At 39.0% G+C, this 22984-nt stretch overlaps 1 protein-coding gene across 1 annotated transcript in view; it reads left to right on the top strand.

Moving 5' to 3' along the window:
* HAP1 (huntingtin associated protein 1) overlaps positions 1–21675 on the top strand; it is a 311504-nt gene extending 289829 nt beyond the window's left edge. The window contains 15 exon segments of the mRNA XM_053698816.1: positions 6290–6406; positions 6656–6753; positions 7987–8095; positions 8380–8458; positions 9007–9137; positions 9696–9770; positions 12320–12457; positions 12617–12687; positions 13101–13152; positions 13155–13336; positions 14839–14944; positions 14946–15138; positions 15925–16143; positions 16549–16651; positions 20014–21675. Coding sequence (XP_053554791.1) covers positions 6290–6406; positions 6656–6753; positions 7987–8095; positions 8380–8458; positions 9007–9137; positions 9696–9770; positions 12320–12457; positions 12617–12687; positions 13101–13152; positions 13155–13336; positions 14839–14944; positions 14946–15138; positions 15925–16143; positions 16549–16651; positions 20014–20497 — 2157 coding nt within the window. The 3' untranslated portion in view covers positions 20498–21675.
* The last annotated feature ends 1309 nt before the right edge of the window (positions 21676–22984 follow it).

Raw genomic sequence — 22984 nt, 5'->3', positions numbered from 1 at the left:
AACTTTGACATTTTTTCGCAATTTTAGGTTTCTCACTGAAATTATTTACAAACAGCTTGTGCAATTATGGCACAAATAGTTGTAAATGCTTCTCTGGGAACCCCTTTGTTCAGAAATAGCAGACATATATGACTTTGGCGTTGCTTTCTGGTAATTAGAAGGCCGCTAAATGCTGCTGCGCATCACACGTGTATTATGGCTAACAGTGAAGGGGTTAATTATGTAGTTTGTAGGGAGCTTGCAGGGTTAATTTTAGCTTTAGTGTAGAGATCAGCCTCCCACCTGACACATCAGACCCCCTGATCCCTCCCAAACAGCTCCCTTCCCTCCCCCACCCCACAATTGTCCCCGCCATCTTAAGTACTGACAGAAAGTCTGCCAGTACTAAAATAAAAGGTTTTTAAATTTTAAAAAGTTTTTTTTAGCATATTTACATATGCTGTGGTGTAGCATCCCCCCTTAGCCCCCAACCTCCCTGATCCCCCCAAAACAGCTCTCTCCACCTCCATCTGCCTTATTGGCAGCCATATTGGGTACTGGCAGCTGTCTGCTATTATTTCACAGTCAAAAAAGTTTTTTTTTTTTTTTAAATGTACACTACTGTTACACCAGATATGAGTGGTGGCACTTGGCAAGTGGGCACAGTATGCGCTGTCAGCCTGACACACACGCTGGCAGGCAGGCAGGCAACTGCAATTAGATTACACAGGAAAAAAAAAAAAAAAGCAGACTGATGTTCTAGCCCTAAAAAGGGCTTTTTGGGGTGCTGTCCTCACAGCAGAGATCAGATGAGTCCTTCAGGACTGTAGTGGACACTGAATACACTAGCCTAGCTATCGATTTCCCTATTAAATCAACAGCAACTGTCCCTCCTCTAACTAAGAATGCAGCTTCCAAATCTAAAATGGATGCTGTCCAGGAGGTGGGAGGGTCTGCTGCTGATTGGCTGTAATGTGTATTCTGACTTGAGGTACAGGGTCAAAGTTTACTCAATGATGACGAATAGGGGGTGGATCGAACATCGCATATGTTCGCCCGCCGAGGCATGTTCGCTGGGAACTATTCACCGGCGAACAATTCGCAACATCACTACATATAGAGGTGGTGAGTGCCCCGGCCATTGGGATATAAAGGTGCCATTTAAATTCTATCTAGTCCGCAATAGGGTACTCCCTCTTTAGCTAAACCTATTAACTGTGTCTATTGTGAGGAGGTTCCGGTTGATCCGCCTGCTCAACTCTGTTCCACATGTTTCGATAAAATTGCAATATCTAAAAAGAATAAGATATTTAGTACTACTGAGCTGTCCACCTCTGAGGGTTCTCCGTCCTGAGAGGTGCGTTCCCTACACTCATCTCCAATTGCACATGCAGCTTCCCAGGGCACTATTTAACCTCCCGCAGGAGGGGCCCTTTCGCCGCCAGACTTTCGCTGATCAGTTACAAACGGCGGTTTCTGCAGCCTTCAATGTCTTACCACGCCCTGCTAAGCGCAAGCGAAAGGTGAAACATAGCTATCCGTCCCAGGGGTCATCTACTCTGCTGGATGTCTCTGACAGATTATCAGCTGCGGAGGATGTTCTTTCTCGGTCGGAAAGAGGAGCCAGATTTTAAATTTAAGATGGAGCATTTTCACTTTCTATTGAAAGAAGTGCTTGCTACGCTGGAGGTTCCTGAACCGAAACTTCCGAAGGAACCTTTTATCCCTAAGCTAGATATGGTTTATGAGGACAGGGTGGTGCCTCAGACTTAACCGGTCCCCATTAAAATGGCTAATATAATGAGTGGGAGAAGCTTGGTTCGTCCTTTTCTCCTTTTACCTCTTTTAAAAAGCTGTTCCCTGTTCCGGACTCGCAGCTTGAGCTGTGGGGGGCCATTCCTAAGGTGGATGGTGCTATCTTCACGCTCGCTAAGAGAACGATTATTCCGCTCAAGGATAGTTCTTCGTTCAAGGAGCCCATGGATAAAAAGTTGGATTCCATGTTGAGGAAGATGTTCCAACTCACGGGGTTCATTTTTCAACCGGCATCGGCGGTCGCTGCAGTGGCTGGTGCTGCTACCTATTGGTGTGACGCTCTCTCAGCTATGGTTGAGGTGGAGACTCCCCTTCGAGGAGGTACAGGAACAAATTAAGGCCTTAAGGGTAGCTCATTCGTTCATCTGTGATGCAAATATGCAGATTATTTGCCTGAATGCTAAGACATCAGATTTTTCTGTTTTAGCCCGTAGGGCTCTGTGGTTAAAGTCATGGTCTGCTGACGTGACTTCCAAGTCTAGAAGTACTTTCCCTTCCGTTCAAGGGGAAGGTTCTTTTCGGTCCAGGCATTATATCCACGGTCACGGGTGTCAAGGAAGAATAAGCCTAAAGGGTCTACTTTTCATCCCTTTCATGCAGACAAATCTCAGCGCCAGCAGCCTGCCGCAAAGTCAGAGCAGTCCAAGGGATCTTGGAAGCCAGCTAACTCTTGGAACAAATCCAAGCAGAGCAAGAAGCCTGCTGAGACAAAATCGACATGAAGGGGCGGCCTCCGATCATGTCTGGATCGCGTAGGGGGCAGACTATCTCTTTTTGCAGAGGCATGGATGAGACGTTCAGGACCCTTGGGTTCTGGAGGTCGTAGCCCAGGGTTACAGGATAGGGTATAAGACCCATCCGCCCAGAGGCAGGATTCTTCTGGCAAACATATCATCAAGTACAGAGAGAGACACCTTTCTAGGGTGATTGAGGGATCTCTCCTCTCTCGGAGTAATCGTCCCAGTCCCTCTAGCAGAAAGAGGTCTGGGGTATTATTCAAACCTTTTCATGGTCCCAAAGAAGGAGGGCACGTTTTGCAGAATTCTGGACCTAAAGTGCCTAAACAAGATTCTGTCAGTTCCATCCTTCAAAATGGAGACGATCAGGTCAATTTTGCTCCTAGTTCAAGAGGGGTAATTCATTACGACAGTAGATTTGAAGGATGCTTACCTTCACGTACCAATCCACAAGGATCACTTCAGGTTCCTAGGATTTGCATTTCTGGACCAACACTTCCAGTTTGTGGCCGTACCGTTTGGTCTGGCGACTGCCCCAAGAGTCTTTACGAAGGTTCTGGGAGCGCTGCTCGCGGTAGCGAGAGCCAGAGGTATTGCAGTGGCTTCTTATCTGGACAGTATCCTGGTTCAGGCTCTGTCCTGCAGTCTCACGGGGATCACTCAAGGGCTCTTCTCCTTCAATCCCACGGATGGAAGATAAACGAAGAAATGAGTCCCCAGCAAAAGGGTGGAATTTCTGGGTACAATAATAGATTCTTCAGCCATGAAGATATTCTTGACAGATCTATCTAGAGACGTTGCAAGATTGCGCCCAACTGTCTTGCCCTTCAGACCTCCTCAAGGTAATCTGTGGCCAGGTTCATGGAGGTGATTGGGCTCTTGGTATCCAGCATAGATGTCATTCCATACGCCAGGTTCCGTCTCAGACCTCTTCAGTTGTGCATGTTGAGACAATGGAACGGCGATCACTCAGATCTATCCCAACAGATATCTCTGGACAACCGAACAAGGGAATCTCTCTCTCTCTGTGGATCTGTCCAGGACAGCTGTCCCAGGGGACATCCTTCTTGAGACCATCCTGGGAAATTGTGACCACGGACGCAAGTCTATCAGGATGGGGAGCTGTTTGGGTGCCAGAAAGGCACAGGGCAGATGGACTTGAGAGGAATCAAGCCTAAGATAAATATTCTGGAACTACGAGCGATATTCAATGCTCTGAAGGCTTGCCCCCCCCACTGGGGTTGTCCCGATTCATCAGATTCCAGTCGGACAACATCACCTCGGTGGCTAACATAAACCATCAGGGGGGAACGAGGAGCTCCCTAGCTATGAGGGAGGTATCTCGGATCCTGGAATGGGCAGAGATCCACAATTGTTCGCTCTCAGCAATCCACATTCCGGGTGTGGATTGGGAAGGGGATTTTCTCAGCAGACAATCTTTTCATCGGAGATCTGCAACAGATGGGTGCGCCAGAGATAGACCTCATGACGTCCAGACTCAACTTCAAGCTACCCAGATACGGGTCACGGTCCAGGGTCCCTAGGCAGAGCTGATAGATGCCTTAGAGGTGCCCTGGGAGTTCAACCTACTTTACATTTTTCCTCCATTGTCTCTTCTTCCTCGAGTGGTGGCCCACATCAAGCAGGAGCTAGCCTCGGAGGATGTGGTTTGTGGATCTGGTGGGGATGTCATTGTCTCCTCCATGGAAGTTACCCTGTCACAGGGATCTGCTGGTTCAGGGTCCCTTTCTACACCAAAATCTCGATTATCTGAGGCTGACTGCATGGGAATTGAACGCCTAGTCTTAGCCAAGAGAGGATTTTCGGAGAGAGTGATTTATACTCTCATTCAGGCCATGAAACCGGTCACTCGTTGCATCTATCATAAGGTGTGGAGGACCTACTTGTCCTGGTGTGAGTAACGTGGATATCCCTGGCATAAGGTTAAGGTATGCAGGATTCTGGCCTTTCTCCAGGATAAAGGTCTTGCCGTCAGTTCCTTAAAGGGACAGATTTTGGCTTTGTCTGTACTGTTACACAAGAAGCTAGCAGAGCTTCCTGACATTCAGTCCTTTGTTCAGGCTCTGTCTAGGATCAGGCCTGTCTATAGAAATTCTGCTCCTCCTTGGAGCTTAAACTTAGTCCTTTAAGGGATAGGGAAGTAAAAATTATACTTGCATGATTCAGATAGAGCATGTCATTTTAAGACACTTTTAAATTCACTTCTATTTTCAAATGTGCTTTGTTCTCTTAGTATCCCTTGTTAAAAAATGAATACGCACATATCATACACTATTGGGAGCCGCTGCTAATTGGTGCCTGCACACATTTGTCTCTTGTGATTGGCTAAATAGATATTTTCAGCTTCCTGTCAGTAGTGCAATGCTGTCCTTCAGCAATGGATAACAAGAGAATGAAGAAAATTTGATAATTGAATAAAATTGGAAAGTTGTTTAAAATTATATATTCTATCTGAATTATAAACGAAAATTGTGGGGTTTACTATCCCTTTAAGATTTTGCAGAGGGCTCCGTTTGAGCCAATGCATTATCTTGACATTAAAATTCTTTCTTGGAAGGTTCTATTCCTGTTGGCTATTGCATCGGCTCACAGAGTCTCAGAGTTAGCAGCATTGCAATGTGAGCCTCCTTACCGCTTCTTGGGCCTTTAAGAACGAGGCCTCTATGGAGTAGATTTGTAAGGTGGCCACTTGGTCTTCTTTACATGCTTTTGCAAAATTTTACAAATTTGATGTTTTTGCTTCGGCGGAAGCAGCTTTTGAGAGAAAGATTCTGCAGGCTGTTGTGCCCTCAGTTTAGGGCCGGCCTCCTTTCTCTCTCCCGTTTATTTTCATTCAGTGTCCTCTAGAGCTTGGGTATTTGTTCCCACAAGTAATGAATGAAGCAGTGGACTCTCCTCCCATTAAGATGGAAAACATAAATTATCCTTACCTGATAATTTCATTTCCATCTGTGGGAGGAGAGTCCACTGCTCCGGCCCGTTCTACGGTGGGCGGACCTAAATTTAATTTATTCTTCTGGCACCATTTATACCCTGATATTTCTCCTACTGTTCCTTGTTCCCTCGGTAGAATGACTGGGGGATGAGGGGAGTGGGGGAGGTATTTAAGCCTTTGGCTGGGGTGTCTTTGCCTCCTCCTGGTGGCCAGGTTCTTAATTCCCACAAGTAATGAATGAAGCAGTGGACTCTCCTCCCACAGATGGAAATTAAATTATTAGGTAAGCATAATTTGTTTTTTCTCTGGATTTTTGTTTATTGGACGATTACATTACAGATGGAAAAAGTCTGACATTTGCATTGTTGTTATTTCTGTTTTTACATTAAAAACCCCTGCAATTTCATAAGGGTGTGTAGACATTTTATATCAACTGTACATGCTGCACAGTGGTTGCTTGATATGTGCTGGAGTTTACTTATATCTTCCCCTTATTGCCACATAGAAGGAAATAATACAAACAACAATTAATAGGCTTTAAAAGAGGTGTGTCCATGGACTGCAAAATAATGCACATTTTGCTAGCAAAATCACAGTATTAAATGTTTTTAGACATTTATTTTGTATGCAGACATACTGCAATGCAGTGATTAATATCTGATGCATATGGAAAATCGTCCCTTTAAATGTATTTATATTAGTACTTTAATTCAGTGCAGCATTTAAATAACACAATGAGTAATTTTAAGGGTCTAAATCTGCTCATATATAAATGTATTCTTTTTTTTTCTGTCATTTTCAGAAAGAGCGGGATCTTGAGTTGGCAGCTCGTATTGGGCAGTCTCTGCTGAAGCAGAACCGTGAGCTGACGCAGAGGAATGAGTTTCTGGAGGAACAACATGAAGCTTCTAAAGAGGAGGTAAACAGAAGATATGAGCAGATCAATAGCTAAACCTTGGTAATCTCAGAATAGCCTGTCTTATCTTTGTGATGTCATTTAAAGGGGCATGGTCATGTCTAAAATCAAGTTCTTTAACATGCAGCATAAAACAATGTTGGGATTTGAAAACTTCTACATTGAGTTTTTAGCACCCTTACTTAAAAATAATGTGCATTTGGGAGGTTTCATGTAGTTGTTGGTCTGGTTGTAATCGCTGTGTGTCTGTAGATCTGCCAGCTTCGCCATGAAGTTTCAATGCGGGAGGACCTGCTGCACCTGTATACCAACACCACGGAGAGCGAGCATGTGTCTGCGACTGCCACCCCGTAAGTATCTCATTGTGATATACCCTTTAGCTCTACCTGAGTTGCATCTTCAGTCATAACTGGCTCCTTGATCTTCTTACATACAAAAAAATGGCTGCCATCTCTCAGGTACTATATCAAATAGGTTTAGAACTGATCCCATGATGCCCCCACTTCAAATTAAATTGCATTTGGGGTGAATATCTAGGTGAAAACTGATTTACCTGAACCTTGCTGTTAGTTCTGTAGAACCTATGGGGTTCTTGATCCATTTCCAACTGTGGTTCTCAAGGAGGATAAAAATGCAGGTTCACATCCCAAGCCAGACCAGCTTCAAAATAAAACCAAGTAGTTTGATGTGTCAGTCTACCTTTACTATCTCATGCCCAATGGAATTTATTACTTTTGTAACTTGTTTGAGATTTCCTTTATAAGATTTTCTTAATGCAGTCAGGGTTTACTGTCTTGTACTGTACCATTCAAAGTGTTTACCCTTCAGTAAAAAATAAATTAATCAATTAATATCCAGCCTGACTCAATATAATTGACAAGAATAATGCAATAAGCTCTTCTTGCAACTTGCTTCTGCTCCAAGATTCAAAAGGTTAAGGCCAGTTGCAGGTTCAGTTGATGAGGAAGCTCATGAAGTAAAGTTTGTTTGGCATAAAGCTTTTTGTGGTGCCTATTTTTACATTCATTTATTTGTTTATGATTACAATTCTTGTTATTTTCTTGTACCAATATCATCATGTTTGTAATAGTGACGCTGAAACAGGAGTTTATTTTTTTTGGGGGGGGGCTAAATAGTGAGGGAGTTTTGTTTCGTTCTGCTTAGACTTGTGAGGAAACTTGAGACACACTCAGGGAACACATTGTTCGGCTCAATCACTGAGAGACTTGTTTTACATAACAATAAATAGGAATTTAAATTGTATCTATTTAAATGTATATTCTTACATACTGTGCTGTGGAACAATACAAGATAATGAGAAACAAAGGGATCCGAGTACAGTATAATTGTCAATTAAATGTGATATGGATTCACTTTTGACTCTGCTTTTAATAATTATAAATTCCACAAGGGACCTAATGCCCAACTATTTAAAATGAAATAAATAATAAGCTTTAATTTATTTAGCCCAGAGTTTGGGACATAACATGCGTGTAGATCTGGTGTACTTACACTACAGTCTGTCTGCTCCACAATTTGATTACTGGTGATTACTTATTTTCATTATGTCTGTTCTGTCATAGGCTGCGCAGGAACCAGTCATCCTTAAGCCTCCAGCACAACATTCAGTTGGACACTCTACAGCAGAAGCTCAAGTCTCTGGAAGATGAGAACCAGAAGATGAGACATGAGGTGAGGACCTGGATAGAAGCATGTCAATATATATACTTGTGTGTGTGTGTGTGTGTATGTATGTATGTATGTATGTATGTGTGTGTGTATATATATATATATATATATATATATATAACGTTTCGGCCTTAACTTAGGCCTTTGTCAAGGTCTAAGTGAAGGCCGAAACGTTGGATTATGTAATTGGATTATGCAAATAAAATGCAAAAGAAAATGAGCTGTGTCATAATTTAACATATATATATATAAATACATAAATATGATTCACACTTCTTTATTCTTAGGCCAACGATCTTCTCAATGAGACCAGTCAGTACGAAGACCAAGAAGGGTCGCTGATGTTGGACTGTGTGGAGCAATTCTGTGAGTTCCTGCAATACTTTTATATCATTCCAGCTAGATTAGATCTTTATTCTATAACCCAGCATCATAATAGCAAAATAATAGATCAGTAAGAAACAATCTTATTAGGCCACAAGAGTTACAATCAATAGATCTTTCTGAATCCTTTACTTACTGTAATATATAACCTGTACTCCTATACCACCACCTTTCTTTAGGGACTAGAAGTGGTACCTCCATTTCTGATAGTATGTACCACTTGTGAGACTTTAAATATGATAATTTACTTTTAAACAAGATTTTACATATGTATTTAAAGACGTTTTCATATACTTATTTTAAAAATTATTGATAAAATGTTACACTGACTGCAATAATAAAATGCTCTAACCAATCTTTTTGCACTTTTATGTTAACTCTGCGAGTATAAAAACAAACAAGTAAACGTGAAATAAAATAAAAAATATAAAAAAATTGTGATTTGTTTCAAATTACAAAGTTTTGGCTAAAATAATGAGGTCATCTGTTGATCTTTTCATCCGTAACATGGCTGTGTTATCAATTTAAAGCTGAGGCTAGCAGACAGGCGGTTCTGTTGGCGGAAGAGCTCGCACGGAAAGGAGAAGACGCAGCAAGACAGCAGGAGGAGATAAGCCAGCTCCTTGCTCAGATTGTGCATCTGCAACAGAAGTGTCGCAGTGTAAGTGCTTTGTGTCACACAACCCCTTACTTATGTATTTTATTTGCACTCTTTTCTTAGATCAGAGGGAGCTTATACTGAAATACCATGTCTAATGCATTGTGAGTGTTTATCATCATCTTTAGTTTAGATTACAAGCTTTTCAGACTAGGGGTTGTATCAGTGCCCTGCACTTTTCATTAATCTATGTTGCTTTGCCCTCTTTTGTAATATAGCAGGTCAGTAATACAAGGGCTACCCCTTTGAGCTCTACGGGACAAGATTAAAAGGGACATTCAACACTAAATAAATGCTGGACCTGATTATATAGTCAGAGAATATTATGCAGATGCAATTTTTTTATTATTTTTGTTACATATTATAAGTGTAAGTCTCCCTGAAGTAATGAGCACTCTTATGTTGTAGCCTAGGTCACCTTATGTTTAAAATACTGTTATTATATTTTAGCTCTTCTGCTCAGTTACTAGAATAACAATCTCAAAGTGTTAAATGTCCCTTTAAGTGGTATCATTTTTTACTCTACATGTCAACCTAACAATAATTTCTTATTTTCTTTAGTGTACAGCAGAGAATGATGAACTTCAGCAACATCTGGCTGCTGCCAAAGAACGGGAGCAAAAAATTAAGACTGAGGTTAGTATCTATTTACTAAATAATGGAACCAAGATTCCCCCCATGGTATTTGTTTACCACATAAATTGAAAAAGGTAAAAGCTTTGAAATCCCATTGTACTGATATAGAAAAAGAACAATGAAGTGAGATATATCAAATTACACTCCAGTTATGTACTTATTTTATTAAATATCATAAACAATTAAATAAAAACCTAAAAAAGAAAGGATAGGAAGGGATAACCAAGGCAAGCTCTGAAATCACTTGCTTTCCTGCCTAATAGCAGCATCCCATCATCATAAATAGTTAGGGCGAGAAGGTGGAAAAAGTCACAGATTAGTGAGGAAACGCATTGGTGGGCAGGGATGATGGCAGTATTGATGTGAGTAATTGGGCTGTTTAAGAAGTGGATATATTTTTGCCTACATTTTAGATACTGCGTAAGATTATGCAACATCATTGATTACTATATGGTCTCATGATTTGGACGTATAGATTAATGACATATATAGAGCTGTATCCACTTTAAAGGGACAGTTCACCCAAAAAATTTCTCCCCTTTAAATTATTCAAAATGATCCTTTTAACCTGCTAGAGTGTATTAAATTGGTTACAAGTAGCTCCTTTACTCCTATTTCAGCATTTGAAATAGCTGATTTAGCCTGTGGTATCGCCACCTACACTGAACAAATTAATACTGGAGTATAGGCTATTGAATAGCCTAAGTATACACAGCCAGCAGAAGAGATTAAACTCTCAGTGGGATGCAGGATAGTTAAGTAATAAAATGATAATTTCCCATTGTTCTCTCTATGTATTGAGCTTTGGTATTCCAGCCAAATAAAAGATAAGGAAGCAAGTCTGTGTACACAAACTTAGAACATAATGAGATCTGATATCACCTTTAAGTTCAACCCATTGTAATAGGCTGTGGTTTCAAAGCACAAAATCAGCTACTTCATATACACAAATATGCATGAAAATGGAATTTCTCAAATATTTTATACTCTGCAGTTGGCATAACAAGTAATTTAAAATACATTAATGGAAAAACAATTTTACAATGTACTGTCCCTTTAAGAGCTACAATACTAATTAAGTGCTGGTGGTGATTATGTTAGGAGTTTCTAGGTAGAAATTGGCAGATCGGGTTTGCTCAAGATTTTTGCAGATAGTAAGGACAACTTTAAGCACCTAGGAATGCCTGTTGTGGTTTGAATGCTTGAGGAATCTGCCCATTTCCTAGAATGTTTCCTAGAATCGCACCTTCTCTGCCTTGACCCTATAGTTTCTGGATGGTGGGCTGCTACTACTAAGCAGGGAAGCAAGTGATATTAGAGCTTGGCTTGGTTAGCCCTTCCTATCCTTTCTTTTCATCTTTATGTTTTTTATTAAATTGCTTATGTTATTTAAAAAATAAACTATTCAAAATAATTCAGTGTAATTTAATATCTAACTTTTTTGCGTGTAATTCCTTTCATACGCCGTTTAATTTTGTATGTCATTGTACTGATAATCAGAGGTCATCTGTGTCTTTAGACAATTACTTGTATTTACCAAAACGCTTCTTTTAAGTTTAAGCAAATTCAGAACAGCACGAGAGAACTCTACAGATCTCACTGAGCCAAATTTAAATTGGGTATAAGAAATTATCTGTAGTTCTCTTGTCATCAACAGTGTATAGATACTCAACATCATTACACACAGTACATTTCATTACTAGTGTAGATACTTGTTACAATATAGAGTGCAAACTTTTCATTATCAGTATAATGATAATCAGCATCATTATTATGTGCAACATGTTCATCATGATATAGATAACATTTAGAGTCTGTACTAAGGAAGGTGTAAACCACTAAAATAATCTGGGGCTAGAGCCCAAGGGAAACTGTGTAGGCCCTAACTATATTCCAGCCCTCTTGGTTTGTCCCTGACATCTGTCCTTAATTAAATTATATCTAATTATTTATACTGTGATCATTATGTAGCATATAATCAAGCATATATGTCCATTAACATGAATTCACACATGCTGAGAAAAATCAATAAAGAAAGAGATGATTTAATAATAAAATAATTAGAAGACTTTCTTTTCATAATTTAATTTAGTGCCATTAAAACCCTTAGGAAGCTGTGCTCTTATGGAGAACACCTGGTGCTCAAAGGGACAGAAAAAAACTAAATTTTCTTTCTTGATTTGGATAGAACATACAATTTTAAACAACTTTCCATTTTGCTTCTATTATCAAATTTGCTTCATTCTCTTGTTAACCTTTGCTAAAGTACCAGCATTGCACTACTGGCATCGATGTTAGCCAATCCTAAGAGACAAATATGTGCAGGCACCAATCAGCAGCTAGCTTCCACTAGTGTAGGATATGTGCATATTCTTTTCAACAAGGGATACAAAGAAAATGAAGCACATTTGAAAATAGAAGTTAATTTAAAAGTGTCTTAAAATTACATGCTCTATCGGATTCATGCAAGTTTATTTTTGACTTTCCTATCCCTTTAAGTTGACAATTGTTTTGCAAGAGTAGAAGTAATTTAGTTTTCTCTCTGACAGCTTGAAGACTTACAGGAGAAACACAGGGAGTGTCAGGATATGTTGCACGAGGCACAGGAGGAACTCAAGAACATGCGTAACCGGAGCCTTCCCAACAGCACCATAAGCAGATACAGCACCCTTAATATCTTCCCCTTGGTGAGAATGGCCTGCAAGATACACACTAAGCGGTGGTTGGGGTGGGTGGGGGGGGGGGGTTGGGACAAGGAGTCTCAGTCTGTTTTTCTTCTTGCCACTTTTCACAAAAGGCAAAGGTTTGCTTTACTCAGATAATAATGGTCAGTTTTATGTCTGTAGGATTCATTGGCTGCTGAGATTGAAGGGACCATGAGAAAAGGGATAGATCCTGTTGCATCTTCAGAACTTAAGTAAGTTTCTAACCATGCAGATTAAATGTGTATAGCTATGCAAAGAGGATAAAGGGTGGCGTTTTTATTATGGCATTTTATCCAGAAAAGCGTGTCCCTTACAATTTAGATTTGTTGGTGGCTGATGTTGAATAGACACAAGTGATTAATATCACCTATTTTGTGTATGCATAATATAGAACTTTAAAATATGCTTAATATTGTGGGGTACAAGTATGAAAAATGTTGCTCGGGTTGGCAGTAGGAGTGCTGTGATGGCAGCTGTGAGATATACTATGCTAAATGGGTAAACAGTTTTTGTTCTGTACAGAAGATGGTTGGGACCAATAGGTGACATAGAAAGACATAAAGATTGATTAATGAGCCCTGCATTTCCATGTTTTCTAATGTTTTGTTTGCCTCACTACACCCAGGAGCTACAAGCGTGTGTTTGAGACCGTGAAAGCAGCAAACCAAGTGGGTGAGGAGCCAGGTCTCGTTGCCCATCTCCTCAGAACATTCCTGGATCACGAGGTCCCTCCCAGAGACCATCTGCTGCCCCCAGCCGTATGGGCACTCCACCATTGAGCTTTTGTGAGGCTGAGGACACCAGCATGGTATTGCCTGAGGAAAGTACTTTGTTACCTGAGTCAGAAGGCGAGAATTCAATGTAAGTGTGGGGAACGTATGTGCTGTTTTAGCTTCTATATATTCTTCTATAAAAAAATACCTTTCTATGGCTCCTTCTATCCCAACCAATAACTCTCCATACAAAACTTTATATCCTCTTTACTCAACTACAAACATCCACTATAATTATTATATTAGTACTTAAAAATCCTCCAGATAATTCCTATTAATAAAGCCATCATTGTCTGCTGTTTTTTTACAATTTATTTCTATAACTCTCCTTAAATTTCTATATAATACCTTCCATTAAAGGGGCATTCAAATATTATAATACAGTGCTCTTATTAGACAAAAATGCATTGTGGCTTCTCAGCAGGATTCAGCCATTGTGCCAATCTGAAGCAGCATACTCACATATCCACCAGTCACCAGCTATATACTGCCCAAGGCTGGCATGCAAGCATATTTACTGTGCAAATTTAAAGGAACATTATACACCAATTTTCATATAACTGCATGTAGTAGACACTACTGTAAAGAATAAGATGCACAGATACTGATATAAAAATCCAGTATCAAACCTTTTAAAAACTTACTTAGAAGCTCCCAGTTTAGCACTATTCATGAGGTAGTCTGGGGCACCCAGTGAAAGGGGCTGGGTAAACAAAAGACGCAGACACTCCCCACCTCCCCCTTCCCTGCATATTAAAAGACAGTTAACATAAACAGGAGCCTGTAGGAGTTTGTAAACGCGTGTATACATCTGGCACTGTGGGGCTTGGTTAGGAGTCTGAAAATCAGCACAATGTTACTAAAAAATAAGCAAAACTATGCATTTTTATAAAACCACCCCCAGATGGGCTATATAAATGGATCATCTACAAAACATTTATGCAAAGAAAAATCTAGTGTACAATGCCCCTTTAACAATATGTTTAAAGCCTTGCTTTGGGTTTAACATGGTTAAAGCAATTGTGTGACCATGTAATCTTAACATTTACTTTTAGCTTATGTTGCTTCATTTACTACTATAATTAAATCACTGCTGTGAGTCCTGTAGAAGTGCACTAAGTATGTATGTGTAGTCTGATCATTTATCTAAGTAGCACCAGAAAATTAGCTGAATAAAATGCTGTGTTCTTGGGAGTTCTCATTTCAAATCTTACAGTAAAGAACCCAACATCTTGAGTAAAATGTGATCATATTCTGCTTATTTCCCAGCTAAAAGTAATCACAGCTATCTATCCTATCTATCTATCTATCTATCTATCTATCTATCTATCTATCTATCTATCTATCTATGTATCCATCTGCATTAGCCTCTATCCATCATACTGTGCTTGGTATAACAGCTCGTACGCTACATTCTACCTCATATCTGCTCCCATTGCACTTAGAATTGTCTGATTCCATCAGCACCTGATAGCCAGTAATTTTATCTATTTATTTTAGTAGTTCACATTGGTCAAAGGAAGATGTCCGTTCTTTATTATTGCAGATATAAATGATGCCATACGACGTCTGTTCTTTCTCTTTCTTTAGTGTTGGAGAGAAGAAGTTAGGGACTCCAGGCACGCCAGGTGGTCAAGACCTTGCTGCAGCTCTTCAGAGGCTCAGCTCCCAGCAAGACTCTCATTCCCCTGACAGCCTTGTTTGAGGAGAGACAACTCAACTTCATCAGAGATGAGGGAGACCTCAGTGGATGCCTCACTCCTATGAGAGTGGTTGTCAACGGGAACCATTACTCTGGTATCTCTAGGTGTCAGCGTAGTTCCAGCTTGGCATTATTGGGTCACGTCCGACTGTGCCAGAGAAGTGCAGAATAGTCCAAACCTCTGGATGGTGAGCTACAGGACTTTTATTATAGAGTAAATTGATTACTATTGCATGGCTATGTAATATATTCATGTGGAGTCTACACAAGTATTAAAAGACACTGTAATAATTAGGTCTTTCTTTATGTTTTTGCAGTGACTTGGTATACCAGCTGCATACTGTATGTTAAATCTCTTGTTAAGATTTATTGTTCTAGAATAAAGTAGCTCTTTTTGCGCATCAAACCTCAACCCATTTGTTTCAGGAAAATGTCCATTTCAAAATGGCTGGGACGTGCAGACAAGGCAGAACTGATTATCTATCTGTAATACTTAGGTGTTTAAATGTTTATTATGGGTGATGGTTTCAATGAGCCAAACCAGATTTTTTTAACAGCAAGAATAAACCTAAGTTAACAACTTCTAATAAATTAATACTATGCAGCTAGTTTAACAAAGTTTTGTTTAACTTCATAATGGTTAAGTAAATAATGTTCACAGCAGTCTTCATTTTAAATTTTTTCCCTTCACTATTTTTTTAATAAAAAAACAACAAAAAAAGACAGCTTGCCAATTCTTCAAGCTTTTCTAAAATTCTGTTTCCTGTTGCAACAAAGGTAGACAGTACTGACTTTGCCTCCTTGTTTCCACCTTAAAGTTGCATTGTACACCCTCTTATTATATATTTTATTTCTTCTGTATCATGTAGCTCTCCACAATGAGTGCAATGTGTAACTTGTTACTTTATAGTCGTTAATAAATAGCAGGGTTTGTATGTTTAATTACAATGACCTTGATACCTTTCAAATGTTAGGTTCAGCCACTCTCCTGCACTGGCAGCAGCTAGCAAAGCCCAACCTTGGGGGAATTCTAGACCCCCGGCCAGGCGTTCTCACCAAAGACTTCCAGGAACTAGATATTGACTTGGAAGATGTTTACAACCTCAATGACTTCGAGGAGGATGAAGTAGACCCTGTTTCCTTTCAAGCTTTGGCCACATCCACTCCAACCAAAAGTAGAGCTAAACATAACAGTAAGTGTCCTATCTGATAACACAAAGGTTTATCCACTTTTGCAGATAAAGTTTTCCTTCATTTCTTCTCAACTATTTACCTCTTCCACAAAATTCACACCACCGTATCCCTTTTTTCTGTAACTGAAACTCATCCAAATGGATTCTTCTTCTTTTCTTTTGCTGATAAACTTCAAGATTACAAACCCTATTTGGATCCACTTACAAAATGTATCACTTACACTTGTTTCCACAAATCATTCTTATCAGTCTTCAGAAGTGTCTCATTGTCATCCTGATTTGCATCTTGTCTGTTGTCAGCTAGTTAATAAGAGTCATAATTTTTCCATAAGTGTTGTAACCCATGCCATATGTTCTTGTTGTGTCTTCCTTGTGTTTAACCCATGACCTCGTTGTCCATTCCAGTGTTCAGTTCAGTTAACAACCTCCCCCAGACCCCGTCTACGTACACCATAACCACATGTCGCATGTCGCACCCTCTCCAAGACATTACAATGGTCACTTCCAGGTGAGTGGGAGGTTTCTGACCCAGATCCCAAACAATCTGTATGAAATTGTAAACATTTAATCAATGAAATTGGTTTTATATATATATATACTATTTCTGAGTTAATACTTCTTGTATCCTACATGTTAAATGACCCAGTGATACAATATTTGTTGTCACAGTAACTAAATTATTCCAATTCTGCCCAGAGTTTTCACAAACACTTTCCAAAGCTTTATTAAATCACAGATTGCACCTGCCACATCTTTGAAAATGTGATGTTGTTATCTGTGCTATAAGCTTTGCCCCTGCTGCTTCCTCACACGTGCTAACACCCTTGCTGTGATGTCTGAAGTTATTTATTGTAATTGTATAAAATGCATAGTATTCTTTACACCAAAGTATTATCTATTGGTATAATGCAGTTTTGTTTGCACACTACACACCCATCAATCTACATTACAAATAAGTACAAAGTGGCAAAAACAATAAAACCAGATGCAAAAGAGAGAGGAAGAGAAAAGGCAAGGATGGGGGCCTCACAAATCAATCTCTTGCTTTCAACTAGGTTCAAAACCATAAGTGTCCAGGGAATGAGTAAAGTAATAAACACTAACAGGTACAGCATCAGTTAAATAATTCTCATTAGATACAGTAAGAGAATAATTCGGGTATGGAGGACAAGTTGAGTCTCGTACAGCAGGACTGGACTGCTCTAGCAGTATTTGCTATGTTACATAGTGTTTGTTTAAAAGGAGGATAGCAATCAATGGGGTCAATTCTTTGATAAGCTTCTTTGATAAGCTTCTTTACAGGCTTAGAATATACTCCCATATTTAATTCTAGATTTATCCTAGAGATTTTCTAAATGAGAGCTAACCATTCTCCAAACACCAAACTCCCTAATAAAAGTGCACTTAATATAGAACCATCATATAGGTATAATTAGTTCTCCCAAGAAGGAATATCAGCCCACAGATAAACTGCTGATAGACTAAAACATTTGTTCAACATGATGACATTGGTAAAATGCTGTTTGTCACCCCCAGAGAGGGCTCACACAATTCAGTTCCTTGGTTTTCTAAAAGAAAGGGTGGACAGCAAGAAAATAAAGCTACAATTTTTATAAAATTATTTGTACCCCTTATCCTAAGCAATTGCTCCATTGTCATGCTCTTCCTTTATATATATTTTCAATGTTTTTTTTGTTTGTTTTTTTTTTAAGTCTACGTTTTTTGTTGTTTATTTATTTTCAATTTGAGAGAAAGAGCCCATTTTTTATGAATGTATTATGCATAAACACTGCACATTCCCAAACTGGTTATTTGTTGATTTGTATACATCCTTGCATTGGGTAAACATTTGCCTTGCTCTGATGGTGAGAGGGTTCTGCTGCTTACTTCCCTCTACCACCTCCTCATCCTCATGCTTGTCTCATTCACATGATCCATTTCCATCCTCCTGGTTCCAGGCACAGCAGTTCCTGGTGGAAGCGCCTCCTCCAATGCTTGACTTTCTGAGAGGTTTCCGAACCCACTGTAGGATACCCCAGCGATACCTTCAGGTAGCTTGGTCTGCAGTGACCTTGGTCTGTTTTAAAGGACAGCTCAGAGACCAATTGGTATAGGCGCATAGGTGCATGAACTGTGTGCGGTCGTTAGTCTACTAATCCCTAATAATGTTTTGGTTTGAAATGGATATGATTTCTGAAAGGAAATTAAACTCAACATTTAATTTCACATTAGCTATTTCATTACATTTAGTAAAACATATTTACAATGTGTTTTCATTTACTTATTTGCCAATTTCTTGTAATTTAACAATTCTCTGCCCCTTGACCACATATTTTGCTAACAACATGAGTGTTTAACTGCTTTTAAGACCTATATGTTGTATGCAGATCTTTTGAACTGCAGGGTCTATGCATAACTGTAATGTCCCTTCAAATGCTTTGATCCAAGCTGTCTTTAAAATTTAGCAGCTAATTAGAAAATAGCTCCTCCAATTTACCTTTTAAATGGTAAAGCTTCTATTGTTATATAAAATCCACATTTCTTTTAAGTGACATAGTTTTGTATATAATCTTGTCCTGGAAAACTGAGCTGTCTCCTATACAGGCACAGTATATGTTGTGCATCACTAGCTGGTGTATTTCTTTTACTTTGTATGGGACGTCTCACTGACTATACCTTGTGATTTCAATATCTAGTACTAAACTACTACTGATAGGTTGTATCCCTCTAAATAAGCAGCCAACTAAGCTGCAGGATCATGGTTAGGTTTTAATAGTTGTGGTTAATCACAGACACTAAAGTGACAAAGTTTTTCTCCCTAAGGATTTAAACATAAAAGAAAGAAAGAATTTAAACATGAAAGAAAGAATTTAAACATAAAACTCTTCTTTTTTAGGTCAGTTGTTATCATTGGTCACTGAGTTGTCCTACACCAGGTTACTGCAGAATTTCCTTTCAAATAATCAGGGCCGAATTCTCTCACAAGGCTAATTACAAAATGTAAATTGCACCAAGTGTTGCCACATCATGATGTGTAGTTATGAATTTATATACCATGCCCTGAGTGCTTATTAAATTCCTGCTCTCTTATGTGCACCAATATGAGGCAAGCACTACCCAGATCATGGTAAGCATGGTGTGTATAGCTTTGTTTTCAGGCCTATCTTTTCATGGTAGATATCTATTACTCAGTTAGTGCACCTGCTATTTATGTCACTGCCATTCCCATTTTATTTGTCCAGCTGTTCCTCAGCTTTGTGACTCAATTCTGCCCTGATATTTAGCAACATAAAAGACTTTCCCTTTATAACATCTAACCCTTTCTTTGGCTTTTCTTGCATGTGCTAACCGGCTGAACCACAGCAAATTGGGTTTTATTTATATATAGTATCAAGTAAACAACTTGGCATTCTTTAGCTGGTCACAGTCAACTTCTATACAAAGTGAGATTATTCATGTAATAGTCATGTGAAGGGGAGGGAATTTGTATTGATACAAAGGAAGCAGCAATCTGGAGTAGTGGGCATTTGGTATCCACCTCTGTTTCAAAATTATATTATACCTGTGGGCTAATTGAAGGCAACAAAGACCAGTGACAGAATGCTAAGCCTGTGTTGTGTAGATAGGGTAATCTGTATATTCAAGTTGTTACCATATTAGTTGCTGTTATTTCAAATACTAAACATGGGTACATACTAAACAAGTAGTGGACTACAATTTTAAACTAAATTAATGCAGAGACGTTGAATTGTATGAAAGCTTATAACCAGTTGTATATAACATAAAATGAGGTTATGGTGAAAAGGATAAGGAGAGCTTGGTTTTCTGCTTGCTGTGCTATAATATGTTTTGCATTTCTTCTCTCCATAGTCTTCATAATACAGTTCTTCCCTCTTGTGGAAGCTTCGAGAGCCTGAGCTCAGTTAGCCTGGAACCCCAGCGACAGCCTCGTGAGACCCTGGTCCCTTCAAACCATGACCAACCTAACTCCGGACGCAACACTCCATTTAGTCTAGTCAGCTTATTGAAGGAACATGGAATATCTGCCACTACAGGCACCAATGACAAAAACTCTACAGATGAGGATAAGAGTGAGTTAAAGACATCAATTCCAAATGCCAGGCCACCTCTTTTTTCCTTTGGTTGGGGCAGAACTTTTATGAACTTGGGTTTTGGCAAGGCCATAGTAGACAGTGCTCCTGTGAAAGAGAGCTCAGACCCTGTTCACAGCCAGAGGAGCATCTTCAGCCTTAACCTGGTAGAACAACTGAGGCGGCTTGGTCTGCAGCGGGTGGTAGAAAGAGGTGTAGTCTCCTTTCAAAACACTACACAAACCAAAAAACCTCAAAGCTAACTTCAGGCACATGCCGACTGGACAGCTTAGCCAGCAAGAGATTTGGAATTTGATCTGAACTCAAGAGAGGATATAATATTGCACTGCATGTACATTTCTGTGTCCAAGACAGACCAACTAATCCCTGAATTCAAAGCCTCATGCTCCTTTAATTTAGGTTGACTTGATCATAGATGACAGTAAACATGAGAACTCCTTTGGAGGGCAGCAAATGATTAGGCAGCATAGATTTTTCAATCACAAAATATAAGTTACAAGATAAGCAAATGGCTCCACAAACCGTGGAGAAGTTATGTGTACATTTTGATCTGTGGCAGCTATGGTAGGCTAAACCACTTGCTAAAATATGGTAAAAATGATCTATCCATAATGTTTTTTAAGGGCAGCCAGTTACCTGCTACAGAGACAAAGGTCTCTGGTAATGACCTTTCTAAAGCATTTGCTTACAGATTTGTTTACCATCCTATCTGTATAGAACTACAGAAAAAAAAGTTGTGTTTGGCTGAAATTTATTTTATATCGATTTTATATCCCTCACTCTGCTGGCAGAGGCCTGGGAATATGTGCAAAAATAGTTTTAGAACGGATATGTAAATCCATCCCTGCCTCGGTTTCATTTTGCTGTGAGTGATGTTTGTAGTCATTATTAACAAAATATGTAAGGGATTGAACTTAAACCAATCAATTCAAACACTGCTGTCCTGGTTCCAAACAAAAACAAACGAGACGCACAAGTAACGTTTTAACACATGGCTCTATTTATGTCCTTTTACCCAAGCTCTGAAACCATAGAATATAATTCTATTTTGATCCACGAATATGCACTGTTATACACATACATATATACATACGAATATAAGTATGTATGTTTGTGTGTGCGCGTTTATATGCATATATATGTATAACTGTATTTTTTTAAAATATATTTTTATAAGTCTATTTTCCCATTGCATTGAAAGTGTAGTGTGCTTATTCTTTAGCACCAAGTTATCAGTTTAGCTTATCATATGCCACATATATACCCCCTTACTGATTACAGAAGGTTATTGGGAGGGTGTATGCACTGTGTTCTGCTCCCCAATGAGAGTCTCTATGGTGATGTCCTGGCGCAGCAAATGAGACAGAGAAAATATATGTTGTAAATATATATTAAAAAAACAATAAATCTGTGTTCTTGACGTGTTTGTTTTTATTATTTGTAGATGTGAAAGCTCACGACAGCTTCCAGCAGTGACCTTTAAGGGACAGTAAACACCTCGAGATTTTTAGGTTTAGTGATGTTTACTTTATTTATTTTGCCCCTTTTCATGTAATTTATCTCTGAAAATTGAGCAATTTCTAATTCCCAGAACCCTGCTGACGTCTCAAGGCTAATTCTGCTATACAACTACAAAACAATGTATTCTATGCTGACATTATATCCGGACTAGCCTTGTTATCTGTGGACTTAAAGGGACACTGAACCTACATTTTTTCTTTCGTGATTCAGATAGAGCATGCAATTTTAAGCAACTTTCTAATTTACTCCTATTATCACATTTTCTTCATTCTCTTGGTATCATTATTTGAAAAGCAAGAATGTAAGTTTAGATGACGGCCCATTTTTGGTGAACAACCTGGGTTGTTCTTGCTGATTGGTGGATAAATTCACCCACCAATAAAAAAGTGCTGTCCAAGGACTGAACCAAAAATTGTCTGGCTCCTTAGCTTAGATGCCTTCTTTTTAAAATAAAGATAGCAAGAGAACAAAGAAAAAATTATATTAGGAGTAAATTAGAAAATGGCTTAAAATTTCATGCTCTATCTAAATTGCAAAAGAAAAAAATTGGGTTCAGTGTCCCTTTAAGCCCAGATTGTCTCCACCAAATAAGGCAAATGGTGGGTGGAGTTTGGCTATGGAAAAATAATTGCAGTAAAAAGGATGTTAAAGTGTTTTAAAAACTTTAAGACTTGGCCGTTAATCTATAACAACATAAATGTCTTGTAATTACAAGCTGTTTACTGTCCCTTTGAATTAATAAATGACACTATATATTTTCTTTAACAACACCTAACCTATGTTCTGAACTAGTGCTGCTCAGTCCATGTCTCCTGACTCGTTCTATTATATGCTAATCCCCTCTTGTTGTCTATAGTCAGATGGGCACACATGCACTTTTTATTTTACATATATGTCATCAAGGGGTACAGCCAATATAAAGGCTGCCCTATTTATTAATAACGGTGTGCAGCTAAGCCTTAGAACAAGCTGAAAAATAAGTACCAATGTATAAGTGCGGCCACACTTGTAGCAAGCAGTATGGTTACAGTAACACTTTACACTATACAAGTACACTGCGGCTTCTTCTTGGCATCAGACATGGGTATTTTTCAATGGCATATGCAATAAGCATTTTAATTGGTTTTACTGCCCTATGGCATAAAGTAAAAAAAAGTACTTTGTAGACAGACACAAGAGCCAGATTTAAAACACACAACATTTTGCAA

Source organism: Bombina bombina, chromosome 1 (assembly GCF_027579735.1).
Source record: "Bombina bombina isolate aBomBom1 chromosome 1, aBomBom1.pri, whole genome shotgun sequence".
Classification (NCBI taxonomy): domain Eukaryota; kingdom Metazoa; phylum Chordata; class Amphibia; order Anura; family Bombinatoridae; genus Bombina; species Bombina bombina.
This window is presented reverse-complemented; position numbering and strand designations above follow the sequence as displayed.